This window comes from Tenrec ecaudatus, chromosome 7, assembly GCF_050624435.1.
Source record: "Tenrec ecaudatus isolate mTenEca1 chromosome 7, mTenEca1.hap1, whole genome shotgun sequence".
Classification (NCBI taxonomy): domain Eukaryota; kingdom Metazoa; phylum Chordata; class Mammalia; order Afrosoricida; family Tenrecidae; genus Tenrec; species Tenrec ecaudatus.
Window position 1 is genome coordinate 8,617,017 of NC_134536.1, and position 21,471 is coordinate 8,638,487.

General features: G+C 45.2%; 1 protein-coding gene across 1 annotated transcript in view; it reads right to left on the bottom strand.

The window, feature by feature from the left end:
* FNDC1 (fibronectin type III domain containing 1) overlaps positions 1–21,471 on the bottom strand; it is a 111,972-nt gene that overhangs the window by 12,271 nt on the left and 78,230 nt on the right. Inside the window, exons 11-15 of the mRNA XM_075554307.1 lie at positions 19,374–19,889; positions 11,032–11,100; positions 8,895–9,038; positions 6,513–6,743; positions 540–648 (exon numbers count right to left, since the gene is read on the bottom strand). Coding sequence (XP_075410422.1) covers positions 540–648; positions 6,513–6,743; positions 8,895–9,038; positions 11,032–11,100; positions 19,374–19,889 — 1,069 coding nt within the window. The remainder of the gene's footprint in view (positions 1–539; positions 649–6,512; positions 6,744–8,894; positions 9,039–11,031; positions 11,101–19,373; positions 19,890–21,471) is intronic.

Here is a 21,471-nt window from a genome sequence, read left to right on the forward strand (position 1 = left end):
TTAGCATGTGGTCTCTGGGTCTCATGAAACAAAGCAGAGGCAGTCCCAAGGGTGTGAAAGAGATCTGTTCATAATTGTGTCTTAAAACGTCATAGGCTAGTCACACCAGGGGCATACACTGAGCTTACTTCAGTGCAAGGAAAGACTGGAGGCCTGCTCAATGATTTAGAAGCTGCCTAGGCAACTCATGAAGGTGATCGTGATGAAGAGTCTGTTGGGAGTAGGGCTTCGTTCCATTGTTTCAGAGTGAGGAGGGCAAGTTCCCAATACCATTAAAGGGCAGAGAGGAGCTGTCTATAAGGTGAATGTTCACAACCTAGGGAATGCCTGTATAAACATAATAGCCTGTCCTTACAATACAGGCAGCAATTTTCTCCTAGGAAAAATGGTTGGGATACAGTAAGCATACTTTGATATTCTGTAAGAAAGAACTTAAAATAAATCAGAAATACATGTTGAGCAATCCCCTCATTTTCAAACTAAGTCAGTCTGTGGCCACACAAACATTGTTTGGTTTCCAAGCAATTGACACCTCATACCTTGTGTTTGGCTTCAGGTTCTCGATGGGCAAATGAGTCACCGATGAAGATTGAGTGGACCACTTGTTCCTGATGAAGTCTTCATAGGATGCGCTGTAGACCAGGTAACCTGCCAATGGAAATAAGGAAGAACCCATGGGCATCGAGGAGGCAAATCCCATGCAAGGCACAACCCATGGGGAGAAGGATGGGGATGAGACAGCATGAGAGACCCAGCTTTGGGACAGAGGCTCTGGAAGAGGATCCATGAACAAGTGTTGTTAACATTGAGGTGGGTCAAAGATGGCAAGTTTCCAATGGGGACTGAAAGCTTTCTGGGTAAAGACAAGCAGCAGGAGAACATCAGCAGATCAAATGCATCTAAATGGTAAACGACTTTATTGATTAATGTTGTTACCTGGCCAAGAGCTATTTTGATGACACAAAAGAGTGAAAAATTAGATTAGGGTCACTCTATGGAGTGGGATGGTGGAACATGAAAGCAACGGAAGCCAAAAGGAGGGGGCTTTGAAGCCCTTTCCACATAGAACAGGCATTAAGGACAGTCATTCTTACTGGTTTTCCAACAGATAGCTCACATACTCTGTAGTGTGTTGTGCTATCTCCACAGGATTCTCTCTCACTTTTATGATGAGAAAGTTGTAACTAGACATGCTGGGTAGGAAGGTTGCATATAGGAGTGATGCGCAAACACAAGGCTGTCCCCAGGCTCCAAAGTGTGCCCTGTAGAGCCTAGCCCCTGAGGAGCAGGCAGTATAGCTCATCCTCTTGAGCCGGTAGGTTCCACCAGTTAATGACTGGATTCTGATGCCTGGATTGTTTCCTGCTTAAATTTGTGTCTGTCTGCATTTGGAGGACTCCACGGTTTTGACAATGTGCTTTCCTGTGGGTCTGATCTGCAGGAGCACCTTTTGTTTGAACCCCGCCTTGTTATGCATTGACTTGACTACGTGGGAAAGAAAGGCCAACAAATGAAAACTTGGCACAGCACGCAACATATCCCACAGCTACCAGATTCTAAATGCCCTGCTGGTGGATTCTGATAAGGGGACCTTCTATTTAGGGAGGCTTGTGGGTTGCTATGATGCTGAACAGGTTCAGTGGAGCTTCCAGACAAAGATGGAGTATAAAGAAAGATCAGGGGAGCTATTTCTGAGAATCAGCCAATGAAAGTCCTATAAATGGAGGCACAGGGCATTTATAGAGGTCTAAATACAGGCATGTACATGTGTAAATATGTTTACATATGATGATAGGGAAATAGATATATGTACATGTATTTGTAGGTTAGTATTAAGGTAGCAGATGGACATTGGGCCCTTAATCAAGCGCTCCCTCAATCCAAGAACACTTTGTTCTAATAACCTGATATTCTGTGGTGCTCACCTTTCTGACACAATCGCGGAAGACAAAATGGGTGCATAAGCAAATATGGTGAAGAAAGCTGATGGTGCCCAGCTATCAAAAGATATAGCACCTGGATCTGATCCAAAGAGCCACACACACACACACACACACACACACACACACACACACAAAGATATAGCACCTGGGATCTTAAAGGCTTGAAGATAAACAAGCAGTCATCTAGCTGAGAAGCAGCAAAGCCCACATGGAAGAAGCATACCAGCCTCTGTGATCATGAGGTGCCGATAGAATCAGGTATCAGGCACCAAATACCCAGAACAAAAAAATCGTATCATTGTGAATGAGGGGAAATGCAGAATGGAGACCCAAGGCCCATTTGTAGAAACTGGACATCCCTTTACAGAGGGTCGTGGGGAGGAGACGAGCCAGTCAGAGTGCAGTAGAGCACCAATGAAACATCTAAACTTCCCTCTAATTCTTTAATGCTTCCTCCCCTACCCCACTATCATGATCCCAATTCTAACTAAGAAATACAACTAGACCAGAGCATGTGCATTGGTACAGATAAGAGCTGGAAACACAGGGAATCCAGGACAGATAAATCCCTCAGGACCAATGTCAGGAAGATAAGAGGAAAGTGGAGGGAGAAAGGAGGAATCAATCACAATGATCTACATATAACCCCCTCCCAGAGGGATGGACAACAGAAAAATGGGTGAAAGGATACATTTGTCAGTGTAAGACATGAAAAAAAATTAATAAATTATCAAGGGTTCATGAGGGAGGCAGGGTGGAGGGGGGGATGAGGAACTGATACCAAGGGTTCAATAGACAGAAAATGTTTTGAAAATGATAATGGCAACCAATGTACAAATGAGCTCCACACAATGGATGGATGGATGGATGGATGGATGGATGGATGGATGGATGGATGGATGGATGGATTGTGAAAGAGTTGTATGAACCCCAATAAAATGATAAAAGACACCCCTATGAATCACCACAGTCCAATTCTATTGTATATGAAATTATTATATATGTAGGCTGACTCAATGGTAACTAAAAACAACCACACAAATGAGTGAGTTTCAAAAAGGTCCATGCAATATGGGATTAGAAGGTAATGGGGCTTTGCCATGAGCATTCTGAAGCTCTCTCGTAGATCCATTTGGCATCTTAGTTCAGCAGGTAAGAGAATGAGTAGTTGATTCCCTCATGAAAGAAGATTTTCTCCTTCCCCCTCGGGTTTGCCATGCACTGGAATGTTCCATCAGCAGCAGCATGGTTCAACTTGAGATAGGAGGGCCAGTGTCTATGATATCCATGGGAATGTCCTGGGCACTGGTGGTTAGTGTGCCATTGAGTCAATTTGACTGGTAGGACAGGGTAGAACCACCCCTGTGGGTTTCTGAGACTCAAACTCTTCAAGGGAGTCAAGTGCCTCACATGTGTCCCCCAGAAGCACTGCCTCTACAGATTGATAGAGGATTTCACCTGAATTAAGTTCCAGAGACACGGATGTGGGAGGTGAATTCTAGCAGGGCTTGGTCCTCACTGCACTGGCCCCGTGGTGCCTCCTTGTAGCCAAGCAACTCTCCCTTGTCAGTGTTTCATGAAAGCCCCGGGGATCTCAGAGTCCTGGCGTAGTTACGTGAAGAATGTATATTATGTAGCTGATCAAAAGCCTAGTAGCTTAAAATAAGGCCTGCAGTTATTTCTGTGTGTGTGTGTTTGTTTGCGAGCACACATGTGTCCATGCTTTGAGATACTGTTCAATTAATAAAAAGATATATATTTGTTTGTTTTCTATTGGGAAGATACTGGACTTCACAGGAAAGGGCCTGTCGAGCACATTCAGACAAGCACTTCTAATTTCCATTGAAGAGACACATTTCCCGCTCCTTGTCCTCTTACCACCTCTGTAGACTCTTTAGGGCCTCCTTCCCTATGTCATGAGTCCTACTTCTTAAGCAGTGGTCAAACCCCATAAGAGAAGCTGCTCTTTGACTGTTATTAGAGGTTTTTTTCTAATTCTAAGAGATAAAGTTGTAAATGTAAAATAAAAGCACTAGGGAAAAAAAGAAAAAAAGCACTAGAAATTCAGAATTATATAATTTTTTATGTAGTTGTTAGGTGCTGACGAAGTTGGTTCTGACTCAGAGTGACCCTATGTATGACACAACAAAATATGGTCTGGTCCTGTGCCAGTTTCACAATTGTTATGTTTGAGCCCCTCATTGCAGCCACTGTGTCCGTCCATCTTGTTAAGGGTCTTCCTTTTGCCTGCTTCCCCTCTACTTTACCAAGCATCGTGTCCTTCCCCAGGGACTGGTCTCTCCTGACAAGTCCAAAGTACGTGAGACAAAGTCTCACGTAATTCTATTAACTATACTAGCATAATAGTGACAGATAATATATAAAATTCTGACCTTAAATACCACCACCACCATCTACCCTGTGATAGATAGGTTTATTGTGCCAACCTGGCCAATAGGAACATATGGGATTAATAAGGTCACAATTGATTGGAGGGCAAATGGATAAATGGTTCATCAAGGCCTGCGGTGATCAGACTAGTGTGGGGTTGATGTAGCTGTTCTCTGCCTCAACTTGTGCGCTACACTACCTGTGGGACAGCCAACCCATGAATCATGTTGCTAAAGCTTGAGGTTCCTTTGAGACCTGCTTCACCATGCTACTGGTGTATACATCGCTTAAGCCTGTCAGATCCTGTCATCTTGCATTACTTGAGTTTGATATCTCATCCGGACCTGCTGCGCTAAGCTCATGAGCTGCTGATTATTGGTGAGCCCCCTGGCTGTTTGCTGTTGTGGCCGGATTGCCTGCATTGCCCTAAGGAAGACTCAGTTGGCTGCTTCCTTGACCTTGGGCCCAGCAGCCCTCCTGAGTTCAAGGACTCCCAGTATATTAACTGTTGCACAGAAGTCCCAGGTGTGGTGAATGGAGACCTGGTGTAGGCAACTGGAGACCAAAGACAACTGTCTTTTTCACTCCCTGTGAGACATTCCTATGGACAAGACACGTGGATCTATGCTAGAGCCCTGGAGCTGAAAGAGCCACATGGAGATCCTTGACAGAACGGAGATGCTTTCACCGCCACTGGATCCACAAGACTTTCCACCCACTGGCCTGTGATCTTTCTTCCTGCATTCAGCTTCATTGCACGTGCTGCATGTGTCTGAAGAAGAATTTATAGACTGGTAACAAGCATATGGGCTAATATCAGATTTATGGACTTAACCTGATCTGGATTGGTATGTTTTCTTAATGTACCATTGCTCTTTGATATAAAGTTCTCTCTTATACACATATAAGTGTCTATGAATTTATTTCTCTAGTTAACCCAGACTAACACAAACCCCAAGACACACAATCATACACATACTCCTTTCTCTTATACAATAGAGAGAGGAAGAGATGATTCAAGGAAGATACCTATTCTCTTTTTACAAAATATACACTGATCCTCATATTTTGGAATACCCCGGTGGTGCAAAAGAGCCCTAATGGCTCTACAGGGAAAGTGCTGGACTGCTAACCACAATGTTGGCAGTGCAAAACCACCAGCCACTCCTTAGGAGAGAGAGAGGAGACTATCTGTTCCTATAAAGATTGACAGCCTCTAAAATCCTATGTAGACTTGCCATGCATTGGAATCAGCTCAATGGCAGTGGGTGGGGTTATAAATGGTTAAGCGCTCAAGTACTTACCAAGAGGTTGGGTGTTTGAGTCCGGGCAGAGACTCCTTGGGAGATGGGCCTGGAAGTCTGTTACTGAAATGTTCAGACCCTTGAAAGCCCTGTGGAGCACTTTTTCTTTGCACACACGGATCACCATGAGTTGGAAACAGCTTAACAACAGCTAATAATGACAACATCCCCCAATAGACTTGTCTCCTTGACAGAGTCAGATAAGCTAATAAACACTCATAGGATGAAGCCTGGCTCATACACTCAAGATCCTTGAATATTTTCCTATCAAATCCAATTCCCACAGATGAGAATTCAGAAGCACCATAGCGCACAGTTGAAGCCCTTTCCTCACTCTTGCCAGAGTACCCGATCTTCCATGTGAATATTTCCAACTCCCTGGCCATTTATAGGATTATAAATGTTCGAATTGCACAATATTTTACAGGCATGAAAGATGAAGTAGCTAGCTCAAGGTCATAAAAACCCGTCAGAACAAGAATTCAGGTCTTCTGATTTCCATTCAGTGCTCTTTTTACTACCCCCAAAAAGCTTCCTTGATTGTCCACATTTAATTCTGTTTAAAGATGTTATCTGAATTCATTCATTAGTCTACTCATCCACCCATCTGTTTATCCAACAATCTAGACACCCATTTATTCACCTATCCATTTGCCCATTCATCTAACCATCAACCCATTTAACCATTCATCCATTCATCCAACAATATATCGATCCATCCCTCTATCCATCTACCCATTCAACCATCAATCCATCCACTCACCCATCTCCATTCATTCATCCAACAATCAATCCATCCATCCATCCATTCACCCACTTGTTCATTCTCTGCTTGAAGATCAATGGAAACACAGAGCATCTGCCTAGAACATACCTGTTACCACATCTCCTGGCGTGGCTTTGTCCCAGTCCATAATGACAAACGAGTGGCAGCCTTCCATGGCCACAACGGTGATGTTGCGAGGAGCATGCTGAGGGGCTAGATCACTCTTCCTCAGGTCACTGGGAATGATTTCGGCCAGGCTATCTACTTGGAAGTGGTCTAGAGCATCAGTCAGAGAGCATGGCGATGAGGGATCCTTACTTAGGTACGTCACATAAGGAGCTGGGGGGAAAAACAACCCAGAGACGTCTAATCAAAATGCTGAAGGCTTTTTCTGGACTCAGGAACATAGCTACTCCATGAAGCCCGACCTGCCACTCAGTGTCTCTCAGATAGACAGATTCCAAGATCACTGGTGCAAACCTCAACGTCTAAAGCAGCACCCCACCCTCCAAAACACATGCCCCCAGCTCTCCCTACTGATCCTGAATAGACCCACATTAACCTTTCAATCTGGTATCTTCAAAAGATCCTGCCGCCCCGTCTATACCAATGACTACCTCCTCAAAGTGATTATGAAGGACTCTTTAAGGGATCATTTGATCTAACACAGGCCTACAATGTCTTGTCATTCTTTTGTCCAGAGGTTTGGGAACGTGTAAGTCAGAACCAGCTGACACTGACCTAGAGTTCTCTACACTCATTTAATTCCTAGACTGTTTTAGATCCAGAAAAAGAAGACCCCTGACCAACATGCCCACCCTTTACTGGACTGCCTCCTAGCCCCAAACCAAGCCCTCTGGGAGCTCTGCATGCAAAACCAGGTCAGAAAAGCCTTCTACAACATTACTCCTCTGTAGAACAATGTCTATTTACCATCAGGGTCAAGGTCACGCTTTTTCTGTACCCATCACTGCAGTCTGTACAAGAGCCCTGTGAGTCAGGCAGGGCATGCATTGCTAACCCCATGTTCCGGCCAAGGCTACAGATGATGAGAGGGTACCAATCAGGAAGCAAGGGCTGGACTGGACATCCTTTAATGCCTGTCCACCATTTTAAAAACTCTACCCCATTCTTTACAACGTGAGAAATGCCTGGGGCTTGATTCATACAAGACTCTCTAGCACTCTCAAGTGCAACAGTCTCTGGTGTCTTCTGAACATTCCAATGCGTCTTCTTTGGGCACCGGATGCTCATTTCGAGTGGCTGTTTGAACCGAATGTCATTTTCAGTTCTGTATTTCCAATGCTTTTTATAAAATTCGGTCTTTTAAGCTTGTCCCGGGGTCTACGGGGAAGCTTTGGGGAGGCGTGCTGGCTGTTTAAAGCCATAGACATATGAAAATAGCCAGATGATAGTCAGCACTTCAGGCCGCAGAAGCTGTCTCCGGGACAGCTAACAATAGCACTGAAAGTGATTCCCTCTCTGCGAGGAACTGGAGAGAGGAAAAGCGGGGCCTGTCAAGTTCAGCCAGGCTCCTGCCCGGCACGGAACCCCGCAAGCTTGTGCCTCTGGAATGCTACCTCTGCGCTGTAGTGTGGGAGGTCTAGGCACTCCGTGACCACATCATGGCTGGCAAGACCAGTTCTCTGCTCATGGCAGGACATTTGCTTTGGAAACGGGAAGGTGTGCTATTAGTTTAAGCTGTTTCTTGTCTCCATCCGTCATCTATGAATCCAACAGCTTCATTAGTAACGTTCGTTAAGGGCATGGGAAAGGAAGGCTCACCCTGGACTGAGCCATGTCTCAGTTAAACATAACCTCCTACTTGACGTGGTTTTATTGACTGAGGGGGAAGGGTGAAGTAAATGTCCGGATCCCAAGTCCTTGAGGAGAATGTAGGCAACAATGGAAGGAAAAGAGCTCTGGCTTCGACAGATTACAGCCACTCTTGGAGACCCTGGGGGACAGAGTAGAATTGCCCAATAGAGTTTCCAAAGACTATAAAGCTTGGGGAGCAGATTCCACATCTCTCCCCCACAGAGCCGCTGGTAGATTTGAACGGCCAACCTTTTGATCAGTAGCCTAATGTTTAGGTACCACACTACCGTGCGCCTTCTCAATTTGGCCAACTGCAAATCTTTTAGAACAAAGTTAGCAACCGCAATGTGGAGGACATCAGGAGTGATTCTGCGCTCAGGAAAGCTGGCTACCTTAAGAATACTCATTCTCCCTGGGCCCCGATGACTTTTTTAAAATGTTGTTTACCTAATCTAGACAAGGTCAGCCTTTCTAAGCTCTGCATTGTCCGGCAACAAGCTGCTTCCTGCGTTCTCGACTCTGACTCAAGAAGAAAGTAAATTAACATGCACATACACAAACCTGCTCTCACAACTCTAAGCCAAGAGATCTGTTGTGTTCTTCTTTTTCAAAGCACCAAGGAGTGCACAAGTCAACAACTCATATTTCTCTTATTAAGAAAACTCTATTTACCAACAAATCGTTTCTTTCCGGCCAGATCGAATTCCTCCTTGGGGAAAGAGCTGATGGGCCCTTCCGGTGAAATGACTCTCGGGATTTCTACAGTGGTTGAGGGCTTGGTGGTTGCCGGTGGGCTCACAGTCTCCAATTCGTAATCTGAAAACAATTGGACGGGTTTATCATCGGGCACTTCTGACACAGTGACACTATGTCCAGGCAAAAGGCACCTTTACAAGGTTCAATTCTCGGTTTTAGACTATGTGTATAAAAGGCAAGCAAAATGGAAATGCACGCTGTGGCTACACAGAACTGGTTCCTCATAAAACGGGAGAAGGATTGAAAAAGTTCGGGGGGAAATCCCATAGTGTTTACATCCATTTTTCTGTGAACTTTTGGAAGCATCCCTGTCATAGCTTTTCCCTGATTTCAGTTCTCTCAGAAGAGCAGCTCCAGCTGAGAGTAAGGAAGAGAGAAAAGAACCCCAGAGGACCGGCAGAACGGGGCCAAGGAAACAGAGCGGGAGCCCTTAGGATGCGCCCAGCTTTGGGTCTTAGGTCCCTGGTCCAAGGCCATTCTCCAGGTGGGTGAGCTTTCTTTTGGAATCGTAGAAGATTCACACCAAAAGAGAGCCACCCTGAGCACCTTTCTAGACTTATCTTTGCGAGTGGCCTTTGCTCTTTTTTCTTTTGTTCTTTTTTTTTTCCAGGAAGTGGGAATGCGGCTCGTTGTGATGAAAGCAAATCTCTTCACAAAGCAGAAAGAAAATTAATCACTTCTCCCCTTTCAAATGCTCAAAGATCATGGGAAAGTTTGGTATTTTCAAAAGAAGAAGAAAATAAGGATGGTGAGACTCTGACTCACATTCTTTGGAAAAGACCAATCGCTAGGACTCAGACATACAAACATTCGTGGTGAAGAGGGACACAGGACCGGGCAGTGCGTTACCCTGCTGAACGTCAGCTGGTCACGTGTCTCAAAGCATTAAGCCAAGAGATTTGTTACGCTCTTCATTTTCAAAGAGCCAAAGAGTATGCAAGTTAACACCACTGCACGGTGACTAAGAATAAGCCTTTCCCAAGGTGATCAGAATCCTTCATATGCTTTCTAGGACCTGCTGGTTTTGCTTGCAAGCCTCGGGGTGAAGCCACTACGGCAAGCCGTGGTACAATGGCATGACGTGCCCACTTGTAATGGAAGTCAGCGAAACTGTAGCTAACAGATGGCAAATCGGGAGTCAGAGGCGAGCACTGGGCTGGGAAAAGACTCTCAGTAGACCTCTTCAACTGGAGAGTCAACCTATAAAACACAGGAACCCAAACACCCAGAGACCCTGTAGTGATCACATGCCAGTTGCCATGGGCTGAACCTAGGTCATGGTAACCTCATGTATGCCAGGAGAACTGCTCTCTGCAGGCTGTCTCTGGGGAAGGATATCATGCTTGGTAAGGTAAATGGCCAGAAAAAGAGAGAGGATCGCTATGTGTTGGAACTGGCTCAACATCACCTGACAAAATGAACAGAATTTTCAGAACGAGGCCATCAGGCCTTTCTGCCCAGGCCCCTTGGGGAAGACTTGAACCTCCAACCTTTGGGCTAGCAACTGAACAAGTTAACCATTGGCACCAACCAGTGACATAGGCATATCGAGTGACTGGCCCAGAGACTGTTTGAGACCTTCTATATTTTCAATCCTATAAACTCACCCCTTCTTGCAGAGATGCTACATAAGAAATGAGTGCGTTGCCAGCATCACCCTTTTTATGACATTCGAGAAGGAGAGAAAAAGAATGGACGAGAAAGGCTAGAGAGAGGAGAAACTGAGGCGTTGGCTGTTTTAAACATGGTGCTGTGAACAAAGGTGGGAGGGGAGCACAGAGGACCCAAGACTCCCCAGAGAGGGGGGCGTGGAAGGGAGGAACGAGGGCACACGGAAGCCACGTTTGCCGATCAAGCTACTGTCTCTCTTTAGACCACGCCACAGCTGGGGACAACTTGGGAGAGTGGAGGGCCAGCCAGTCACCCTCTCTGCACCCAGCCCAGGTGTCTGAAGGAAGCATCAAAGGAGACCGTGCATCTCATCATTGGAGTTGAAAATTGGAGGCTCTGAGAGGCAAAATGTTGATGGCAGTGGTGGTCCAAAGCCGTGTACCTTCATCATAGATGGCGTAGACTTCCTCGGTGGGCATCAGTGCGTCACTGTCCAAAGCCGAGCCCTCATCTGCCAAGGAAGAGAGAAGGGGTCACCGAGGCTCGCCTCTCCCCTCCCCTCCCGTCTCAGACCCTCCCAGGGCACGTCAACCCTGTCCACCAGCTTCCCTGGGAACAGGACACCAAGGTCAGGTAACAGGAAGAGACAGGTAAGCTCTGCTTTTCAAAAATTCACTTTAGGCCACCTTGCTTTTGTGAAAGACGATTTCCATAAGGCGGAGAGTGGAGCAAACGCTCATCCTTCTTCATCATTGCTCTGCAGACAGACAAGCCTCTCTGGGCCAAGAAGGGGCGGTGTGAATCCCACACAGCAGTGAGAGTCACCCAGAGAGTCACTTTGGAGTCAAGAACATTATAGCTTGGAGAAGATTCACAATGTGCCTAGAGCCACAGAGCTGGGAAATGACAAAGCTAAAGAGAATCTGAACTCCATGCCCTTTGGTTCCTAAGGGTGTTTACTGTAGATTTTTAAAAGCTGCCTCCACTTTCTAAATGGTGAACTAGTACATCAAATTGTTAAGGAATTCTGTTAGAATTATCAACCCCATGTAATGAAGGGGAAATTGAAGTCAAACATGCATAAAACCCTCTCCATTAACATTTTCCCCATGAGGAAATTATCTATCATTCACTAGAAATACTCCCAAATAGCAATTATTCCAACCTCTTAATGCCTCATTTGAATAACATCATGGAAGTGACGGTGCCAAAACCAATATCAGCAGCAGAGGACATAGGGTCTGCCTGTCTGACCCTCTGTGTGTTACAGTGGGCAGCCCCCAGCTCATTTCAAGCCCAGGTAAGATGCCAGAGCCCCTGCTGCAGCCGCCCCACTTCTGTTGGGGTCCCGGGATCTCAGCTCGAGCCACAGTGATAGAATCTACCCTCCAAAGGTGAGCAGAGCCATTTCATGTAGTAAAATCATTAAACCCAGTTTTTTCCATAGGTCATTCCAATGTCAACCTGCCTGTAGCCAAGAGGAATTCCTTCTGGGATGGGTGTAATCAGAACCACCTCAACCTAAAGTTTGGGGTTATCTTGCCAAGCTGCCATTTTCTTTCCCTTGTCAATTAACCTCAGGAGGACAGTCTTGTTTTCCCTCCTGACTTGTTCGTTTCATTGGGCCTGGGATTTCTAGCTAGAACTGCTTCAAAATAACCTCACCACCATGGAGTCAATGCCAACTCATGGTGAGCCTGTAGGACAGGTGAGAACTGTCCCTGTGGGTTTCTGAGACTGTAATTCTTTACAGGAGTAGACAGCTTCATCATACTCCCAAGCAGAGGCTGGTGGCTTCAAACTGTTGACCTTGCAGTCAGCAGCCTAACATGTAATCACTGCACCCCCAGGGCTCTAGCTGGAATTGCTAGGTGGTGGCAAAAGGTCAATGTGCTTGACTTCTAGCTCAAAGGTTGCAAATGCAAGGACACTTCGAGATGCCTTGGAAGAAGTGCCTGGTGACCTACTTCCAAGAAATTGGCCACTGGGAATCCTTTGGTGCACAGTGATGCCCTGGAACACCTAGAGCTGCCATGAGTCCACTCCATGGCAATCGGCTTTGCTATTTTTAGCCAGATCAAGTGTGGGTAAATGGTACAGTTTTTGCAACCCAGTGTGAACATAAAAGTGAAAGAGTATAATAATGTGTGTTTTGTGGATTTTGGGCGTTGAGTGTGATTCTCCAAAGTGCTGAAATATCTCATGTGCATGTGCTGGATCACAGAAATAATGCCTTTTATCTACCAAACAAGTTCAGATTTTGAGATGATGGGCAGCGAACTCCTTTGGTATCAGTAAGCTCCCCGCAGGGCCATCTGCAGCTCTTTTTCTACAGCAGGTGTAATTTTACTAGAATAACACCATCTCGAATCTAAGTGACTTCCGGAAGTAATGGAGTATATTTGCAAAGAAGCTTCTTGAGAAAGTGACCAACAGAATTAGCCACACTTGAATGCCATCCTGAGCCACGTGTAACAACGCAAAATGTGAGGCATCCGAAGTTCACATATCCATTGATGTCAGAGCCTCAGATCTCTTCCCACAGAAGTGGCTCCCAACATTTGTCATATTGATGTGATTTATTCCAAGCAGTCTATACAAATCATCCTGGTAAATGAATGCAAACCATCTCCAAAGAATTAAGACCTTCACTCCAGAAATAAAATGAGGGGAAAACATTCTCAAGAGAAGTTGTCATTGAATAGGTAGACAATAACCATTTGGAAATGAAGACTATTAGCAAATCGCAGGTCTGATCCAGCTCAAGTGAACTTTCAATGATCCCCTTTGTATTTTTTGTCTTAAGGGGGGGATGTGGCAGGCAATAAGCATACATGCATGGCATCCACAAACAATGAAGACTACACAGAAATGCTGGTTGAGTTACTGTCTTAACCAAACATATCAAGATTATTCCTAAGACATGCTTTTAAAGTCAGATTCTCAAGGGAAATAAGAATATCATGGTTTCACGAGGGAAGCCCAAACTTTGAGATTTGAAAGATGATTTTTAATAGATAGATAGATATAATAGAGAGCTATGAACACCATTTTAGGATGTTGAATCTTGGAGTTGATGGCAGTGGTCAACAGAGTGGGTGAGGAGTGAAGGGGAGAGGGGCGGAGGGACAGGTAAGTCACCTGATGACCACTCCAGGTGCTAAAGCACAGGCATCATATGGTAAACACCTCAGGCTCCTGAGCTACCAAGCACCGCATCAAAAGCTGTGGCCAAGGTTAGGTGAGTCTGCTGTGTGGAGAATGGTGTCTCAAATGATATTCAATAAAGCAAATGTGAGCCAACATGAGAGAAAAAGCAACTGTGTGTGAGAGACTCCTGGCCTTGAGGTCCTGCTAGATTTTGAGTGTGGGAACTGGGTGGGCAGTAAAGTTGGGGTGACGTGAGGGCAGGGGGCAGTTCCCACTCAACACTCTGAGTGGTTCTCATTGCATCTCTGCTCCAAGAACCAATACGGTGTTCACACGGTGCATTTCAGCACATCGAGCCATGGAAGGATGTTCAACTAAGAAATGGTATGACCAATAAAATGGTTTTAAAAAGAAAGAAAAAATATTTGTCCAAAGAATATATTCTATCTTACACAAATAACACGTACTTTCTACATCGGTTTGCCAATCACTGTGCCCCATCCTGGGAATACTTTTGTTAGGTTGCACAATAATTTTTTACAGCAATATGGCACGGTAGCACCTTAAAAATACCTTTCAGGAGAAAGCGCAGCAGGTAAACAAACCTAGAACGCGCACATTATTTGCGTAAAGAAACCGAGAAGGGTTTATCAGGATACAAAATTTAACTGTGCTCATTTTCATAACTCATACAAGGAAATATGAACAATAGCTATGCAAAATCATTCATCGTTAGGGAAATGAAAACCAAGATCACGGTGAGATATTTTTAAATGAGAGGTACACTAGGATACTCATCACTGAAAAAGGAAAATAAGAAGCCCTGGTGAGGACGTCCAGAAACTGGAACCTTCATGCAGTGCTGGTGGAAATAGAGAATGGTACAGAAGCTGTGGAAATGTGTCCGTTCTCCCAGAGAGCGTGCACCAGCGCTCGTTATCTCACTCGTAGGTATAGCTCAGGACATGGAAGGCATCATATCCACACAATACTGTGCACCGATGTTCACAGCAGCACAATGAATGAGAATCAAAAAGCTAAAAGAACACCACAGGCTAATCAACCAAAGAATGGAATACCAAAGATGGTATATCCATGACAGGGATATTCTTTGGACCTAAAAGGAAAGTAAGGAAGTGCTACATGTGATAACATGGATGAAACTTTAAAACATATACGCTAAGTAAAGGCCATGTATTGCATGATTTGATTGACATAAATGACCAGAACAGGCAAATCTATTGAAAAGAAAGGAACAAAAGAAAATATCAAAATGGATGTCAGAGAAGAATATGAAACTTGCTTTTCATCGGGTTCCTCTGAATAATACAGTACCAAAGGCAAATGGAGGAAATGATGAAGTCAAAGAGCTGAGCAGAAAAATTTTAAAGACAGCTCGAGAAGGCAAAGTAAATGCTGTAATGAAATGTGCAACGACCTATAGTTGGAAAACCAAAAAGGAGGGGCACGCATAGTGTCTCTTACACTGGAAGAGCTCACCAGGAACTCAAGCTTCATGGTGCAATATTGGAAGATTCTATGGACAAAAGATGGAATCATGCAAAAAGCATCAAAAGATGGAAAGAATACAGTCACTGTAAAAACAACCTGGATGATATTCAAATGATCTCAAGATGTAAGCATATGAGGAAGAGCCAATGGTGCTGGAGGTAGAAGTTCAAGCTGCCCTGAAAGCAATAGCCAAAAACAAGCTGCAGGAATTGATGGAAGACCAATTGAAAGGTTTCAGCCAACTGACGAAGCACTGGAAGCACTCCCTCATCTGTGCCAGAAGATTTGGCAGACAGTTGCTTGGCCAACAGACTAGAAGAGATCCACATCCGTACCCATTCCAAAGAAAGATGACCCAACTGGATGCCCAAATTACAGAACAACATCATTCCTACGACATACAAGTAAAACTTTGCGGAAGATCACCGAAAATTGTTGCAGCCGTGCATTGATAGAAAGAAGGCTGCCAGGACATCGTGACTGATGTCAGATGGATCTTGGCTGAAAGCAGAGGATAGCAGGAAGGTATTTATTTGTGTTTTATTGACTATGCAAAGTAATTCTAGTGTATGGCTCATAGCAAACTATGGATGACCTTGAGAAGATTGGAAGTTCTAAAACACCTCATTGAGCTCACCGGAAACTTGTGCATGGATCAAGAGGCAGTTGAGCAAACAGGGTTTATCTCCAAGGGGGAAAGATGGGGCTTTTTACTCCCATAAAGAGTTACAGCCTTGGAAACCCATAGGGGGCAGTTCTACCTTGTTCTATAGTCACTATGAATCAGCATGGACTCGATAGCAGTGAGTTGGAGTGGAGTTTATATGCAGATGGCACAACTTTGCTTGCTGAAAATGAGGAGGACTTGAAGCACATGCTGATGAAGATCACGTGTAGTACCCGTTGCAACTCACTGTGAAGAAAACCAAAATTCTCACAGCCGCACCAATAGGTAACATCATGACAAACGGAGGAAAGACTAGAGTTGTCATTAAGGGTTTTCTCAAACTCGGATCTACAATCAATGCTCATGAAAGAAGCTCTCAAGAGATCAAAAGATGCATTACTGCATTGGGTAAATCCGCTGCATAAGATCTCTTTAAAGTGGTAACAAGGAAGTTGGTTTGAGGTCTAAGTTGTGCCTGACCCAAACCATGGTATTTTCAGTCACTTCACATGCATGTGAAAGTTGGCATTGACTAAGGGAGACCAAAGAAGAATTGATGCATTTGAATTATAGTGCTGGCAAGGAATATTGAAAGTCCCGTGGATTGTCGAAGAGCAAATATCTCTGTCTCGAAAGAAGTACAGCCATAGTGCTCCTTAGAGACAGGACACGTGGTCAGGAGAGACCAGTCCCTGGAGAAGGACATCATGCTTGGTAAAGTAGAGGGGCAGCGAAAAAGAGGGAGACGCCCAACAAGATGGATTGACACAGTGGGTGCAATGAGAAATTCAAACATAAGAACAGGTGTGCGGGAGCACGCAGTGCTCACTCTAGTGCACATAGGATTTCTGTGGGGGGGGGCGACTTAACGGAGCCTGACACCAACAACAGACAAACACACAGTGACAGGAAGTGGCCGGTGCTTTCCAGGGGAGAGGTGCGAGAAAGAGGAGAGACCGCTGAAGGATGTGAAATGTCTTTGGGGGACAATGAATAGGTTTTGCAGCTTTCAACATCTCTCTGAATATAGTAAAAACCACTAACTTGTATATTTAAAAAGCTGAACTTTATGGCCTGTGAATGATGTCTCAATAATTCTGCTATAAAATTGAAAATAGTGAGGACTAGAATTCATACAAAGAGAAAACAAATTAAAGTTAGTGGAGCAACAGAAACTTTAAAAACTGAAGCCATGCCATAAAGTATTTTTAAGTATTTTAAAAATAATAAGCATTTTTAGAATACAAAGGACATTGTAATATTTATGAGAATGTTACATTTCTCTAGCAAATTGTAATTGTCCTCCTGGGACTTAGTACGTATTCATACTTAGTTTCAAAACGTGGCCTATAGGAAAATGATAATGAACACTTAGATATATTTTTGGTTTAGATTAGGAAATTAGAAGAATGGATATGAGTGAAGCAAAAAAATATAGACATACGCCTATATAGACGTAGATTCATATACATACACATACATGCATGAGGTGGCTTCAAAACGTCCATGGAAAATAAAATTAAAAGGCAATGTCGAGAACCTTATGCTCAATAAACTTAGTCAATCTTATAAAGATAAATATTGAATAACACTATTATTATCAGGAAAAACAAAGAAAAACAAATGTGGTTTTTACACCATAAGATTTGATGACGATGAGGAGCAGAGACCGGGGTGGGAAGAGGAAGAGGGGAAGAATAGGTTATTGGGAAGGAGGAAGGAAGGAGGGGGGAGGGGAGGGTGACCACAGTTATGGAGTGACTAACAGCATCTTGTTGATTTCACTTGTTGAGAGGGGCTATGGAACTATCTACAGTGTTTCTGTAAAATCCAAAACAAAAATTTAAAAAGCTCTTCAGACTCCTTACCCCTGGGACCTAAATATTGGTCTAAGGGGCTAAAGGGCAAAGGGAGCAAAAAGAAAAACTAAAATGGACTTGGAGTCTTTACTGACAAGTTCTTTTCAAATATATGGGGTCGGGGGCGTGGAAGGGCAATGAAATTTGTCCTTAAACTTTTTTAAGTCGTGTGTGTGTGTGTGTGTGTGTGTGTGTAAAGGAAAGAAAATAATGACTTTCATGCCAAATAATGACCCAAAATATCAATGAAAAGAACGTGCAACAGGTCTATTAAAAGCAGACAAAATAAAATGTGAAACAACGATACTAGTAATACATCGAGTCCACAGCAGCTGCTTTTCTGCTTACAGCCGATTATCTCTTCTAGTCACACTGCGTGTTGCGTTTTTGGGAAAGCACGTGCATGTCTGCGGAAGTAGGAAGTCAAGGAAAGCAGCATCGCATCGGCGTAGCTGCAGTTCAAAGGTAAGTTCAACTCTCCTCGCTGGGAAAGTTGAACGCGTAAGAACCTTCCTCCCGCTGGCCCTCCTCCCTGGATGTGAGTTCTTGTCCACTGGTCTGAGTTTTTGGAGAGGTCAAACTTAACTTTATGTGGAACTCTTCCCTGCGTGGACTGACTTCAAAAAAAAAGTTCCACTCTGGGCACCACGCTCCGGTCCAAATTGATTGGACTTATCACAGTGAAAACTTCTGAATGTGCCAGGAATTCCTGAAATGAAGGATCTTCGTTCTGTCTTAGCTTAGAAACATAGATTTTACCAGCGGCTCTGCACTTCATTCCACTTGGATAAAGATGATAGGCTTGGCTCCCACATTCGGGGTCCACAGAGGACGGAGCAAATAGAAAGATGACAATTCTTCTCCATCATGACAGGGCCCTTCTGTTCTTTAAGGTGAAGGTGCCTGCAGCTCTGGTCGGAAAACAGGCAGACTTGGGCAGAAGGTGTCCTAGAGTGGGGACATGGTGCCCTTTGACCTGGCATAGAGCCCAAGTTCCCAGGAGAAGCCCCATCACCCAGAGGTTAGCGTTCTCCTGAGGGTCCCCAGAGGAGCATCCCCTTTCCTGGCCTGCACTGGTCAGAAACGCCTTCACCTGCCAAACGGTCTTGGGAAACACAGCTTTTCTTGGAGACTCACAATGAGACCATTCAATGATCTGAGTAAAAATGCCGTTTAACCTTGTGTGCATCACAATTTATCACAGCATCCTTTCTAAAATGTCAGAACGGCTAATCTACCAATGTTCTGTGGATCACACCTTAGAAGATACTAGTTCACCGTAATCGTGTCTGTGTGTTCGCTAGTTGACCTGAGCTCCAACAGGGGCTGCCGGACATAACGCAGGATGTGGAGTTAATTCTGATTTTCAAATAAACAGTGATTACTTTTTTTTTAAGTGTAAATATATCCCTGCAATGTGTGTATTTACGTAACCCGATCATCCGAGTTGTGGTTATCAACATGGTTATCAAAGCTAAATCTCTGGCGTTAGAAATGGCGCCTGGAGCCATTGGGCTGGCTTGACCCTCCTTCCATCCTGCTCCGGAATGCAGCATGCTGGGTCAGTGGGGTACCCTTACAATGAAGACCACTCACCTTCTTCGGGGTAACACTCAGGGATCCCGTTAGCATCCATGATCTGGTTGCCATCTTCATCGTGCTGTTCTACAGTGCCAGGGGGGCAGGTGGGGACTGCGGTGGTAGGCGCAGGGGTGGTGGTAGTAGTCTGTGTGGTGGTCCGGACTGTAGTCCGTGGGCGGGTGGTGGTCGTCCGGCGGGTGGTAGTGGCCGTCCGGCGGGTGGCGGTAGTTATCCGGCGAGTGGAGGTGGTTGTGGGTCGTGGGGTTGTAGTGGTGGGTACAGGAGTGGTGGTGGTGGTGGTGGTGGAGGAGGTGGTGGTGGTGGTGGTGGTGGAGGAGGTAGTGGTGGTGGTGGGCTGCACACTTGTGGTTGGGGCACGGGTGGTTGCTCTGATGACCTCCAAACCTACCAACGGCTTCCCTCCGAGGCTCAAAATAGGCTTGTCTGGAGCACTAGCCAGGGGTTTGCCATGTCGCCCCTGCCCAAAGAGGGGGAGGCCATCGGGGCTCACCATAGGGGTCCCGCTCAGATCTGAAACAGAGCCAAACAGAACCCATGCAAGCCATCACGTAATTAGAGAAAGATTAAAAGGAAAAGTGTCTTCTCAAAGCACAAGTGTTATGTTTCAATGAATACAAGACAAACATGTACTTAACGGGCTGTCAGCTGAGGAAGCAGCTGTTTCTAGCCTTATGCTATTGGTCGTGCGCTACATTGCCCTGGGTGTCGATGTGAATCTGCCATCTGGCTGCCTGTAGCCCCGAGAAAGCACGTTGCCTCTGGTTGCTGCTGTGTGACATGGAGTTCATTCCAAACTCCCAGAGGAAGGCTGGCTGCTCCACGGGGTTTCCTAGCTGCAATTTTCATGGAAGCAGACCGCCAGGCCTTTTCTCCTGCGGCTTCAACCCACCCACCTTCCAGGTCAGGGCCGAGGACTTTACCACCGCCCCGTCCCCGGAGGCCTAGTCTCAGTCAGGAAATGCAACTCCTCACATTCCCAGTCTCCTCCCTCGCGGGAGGAATAGTGCTACAGCTATGCAGGAAAAATGCTACTTCTAGGGAAACTTTGTGATTCCAAGTTCCAATGATTGAATTCTGTTCGCAGCGGTTTCTTCTCATTTTAAGTCGAGCCCCATCACCAGATGAAGGTGCTGACGGCTTTTCTCCCACGGGCTTTACTCCACCCACGTGACTGTGGTGACTCTACTTTCTGGAGACAGCGCTTCCTCAGGCGTACTCTGAGTGCTTCTGACCTGAGGGACTCATCTTCTGGCACCGTCCTCCGACAATATGCTGCATCTGTTCACGAGGTTCTCAGTAACTGACAATGTTCCGATGCTATTCGTAGTTCTCAGCGACTAATTCCTCGGTCCACTTCAGAGGATTCTGCTGATTCTTCATAGTCTGTTCTTAGTCTGGAAGCTCTGCTGAAACCTTTCACTTTGGGTGGCCCTCCTGGTTTGTGAAACAGACCAGCTTGGCTGTGGCATAGCTTTAAGCATCACAGTAATACACAAACCACGACAATAGGACAAACTGACAGGTTGTGACAGGTGCCATTCACTCAAAAACTCAATTGGCATCAATTGATTCTAACTCACAGTAACTCTAAAGGGCAGAGTAAACTTGGCCTTGAGGATTTCTGAGGCCATAACTCATTGTGGGATTAAAAAGCCTCATCTTTCTCTCATGGAGTGGCTGGTGGCTTTGAACTGCTGAACTTGCAGTTAGCAGCCTAACACATAACCCACTATGCTACCAGGGCTCCTCTACCAGGTGTCACCGAGTACTATTATTCTTTGCATTTTCCCCAAATCATTTAAAGCTGTGGAAACAATTCTTAACTTATGAGCCATCCAGAGACACCAAGCAGGATGTGCCCAGCAACCTGTAGTTTGCTGGAGACATCTCAATTTTAGGAACATAAGATAAAGTCACATTTTAAGAGGGTGTGGTCTGTACAAGAATATGTCTAAAGTTGCATCAGGACAAATATTCAGTCTGCCTCTCGTGAGGTGAATTCCTTTCTGTAGAACAAAGCCAGCCAATGTCAAAGAGGAAAGGGGGGGAGGGGAGAAATGGGAAGAAGAGGTGAAGGAAGAGAAAGAGGAGG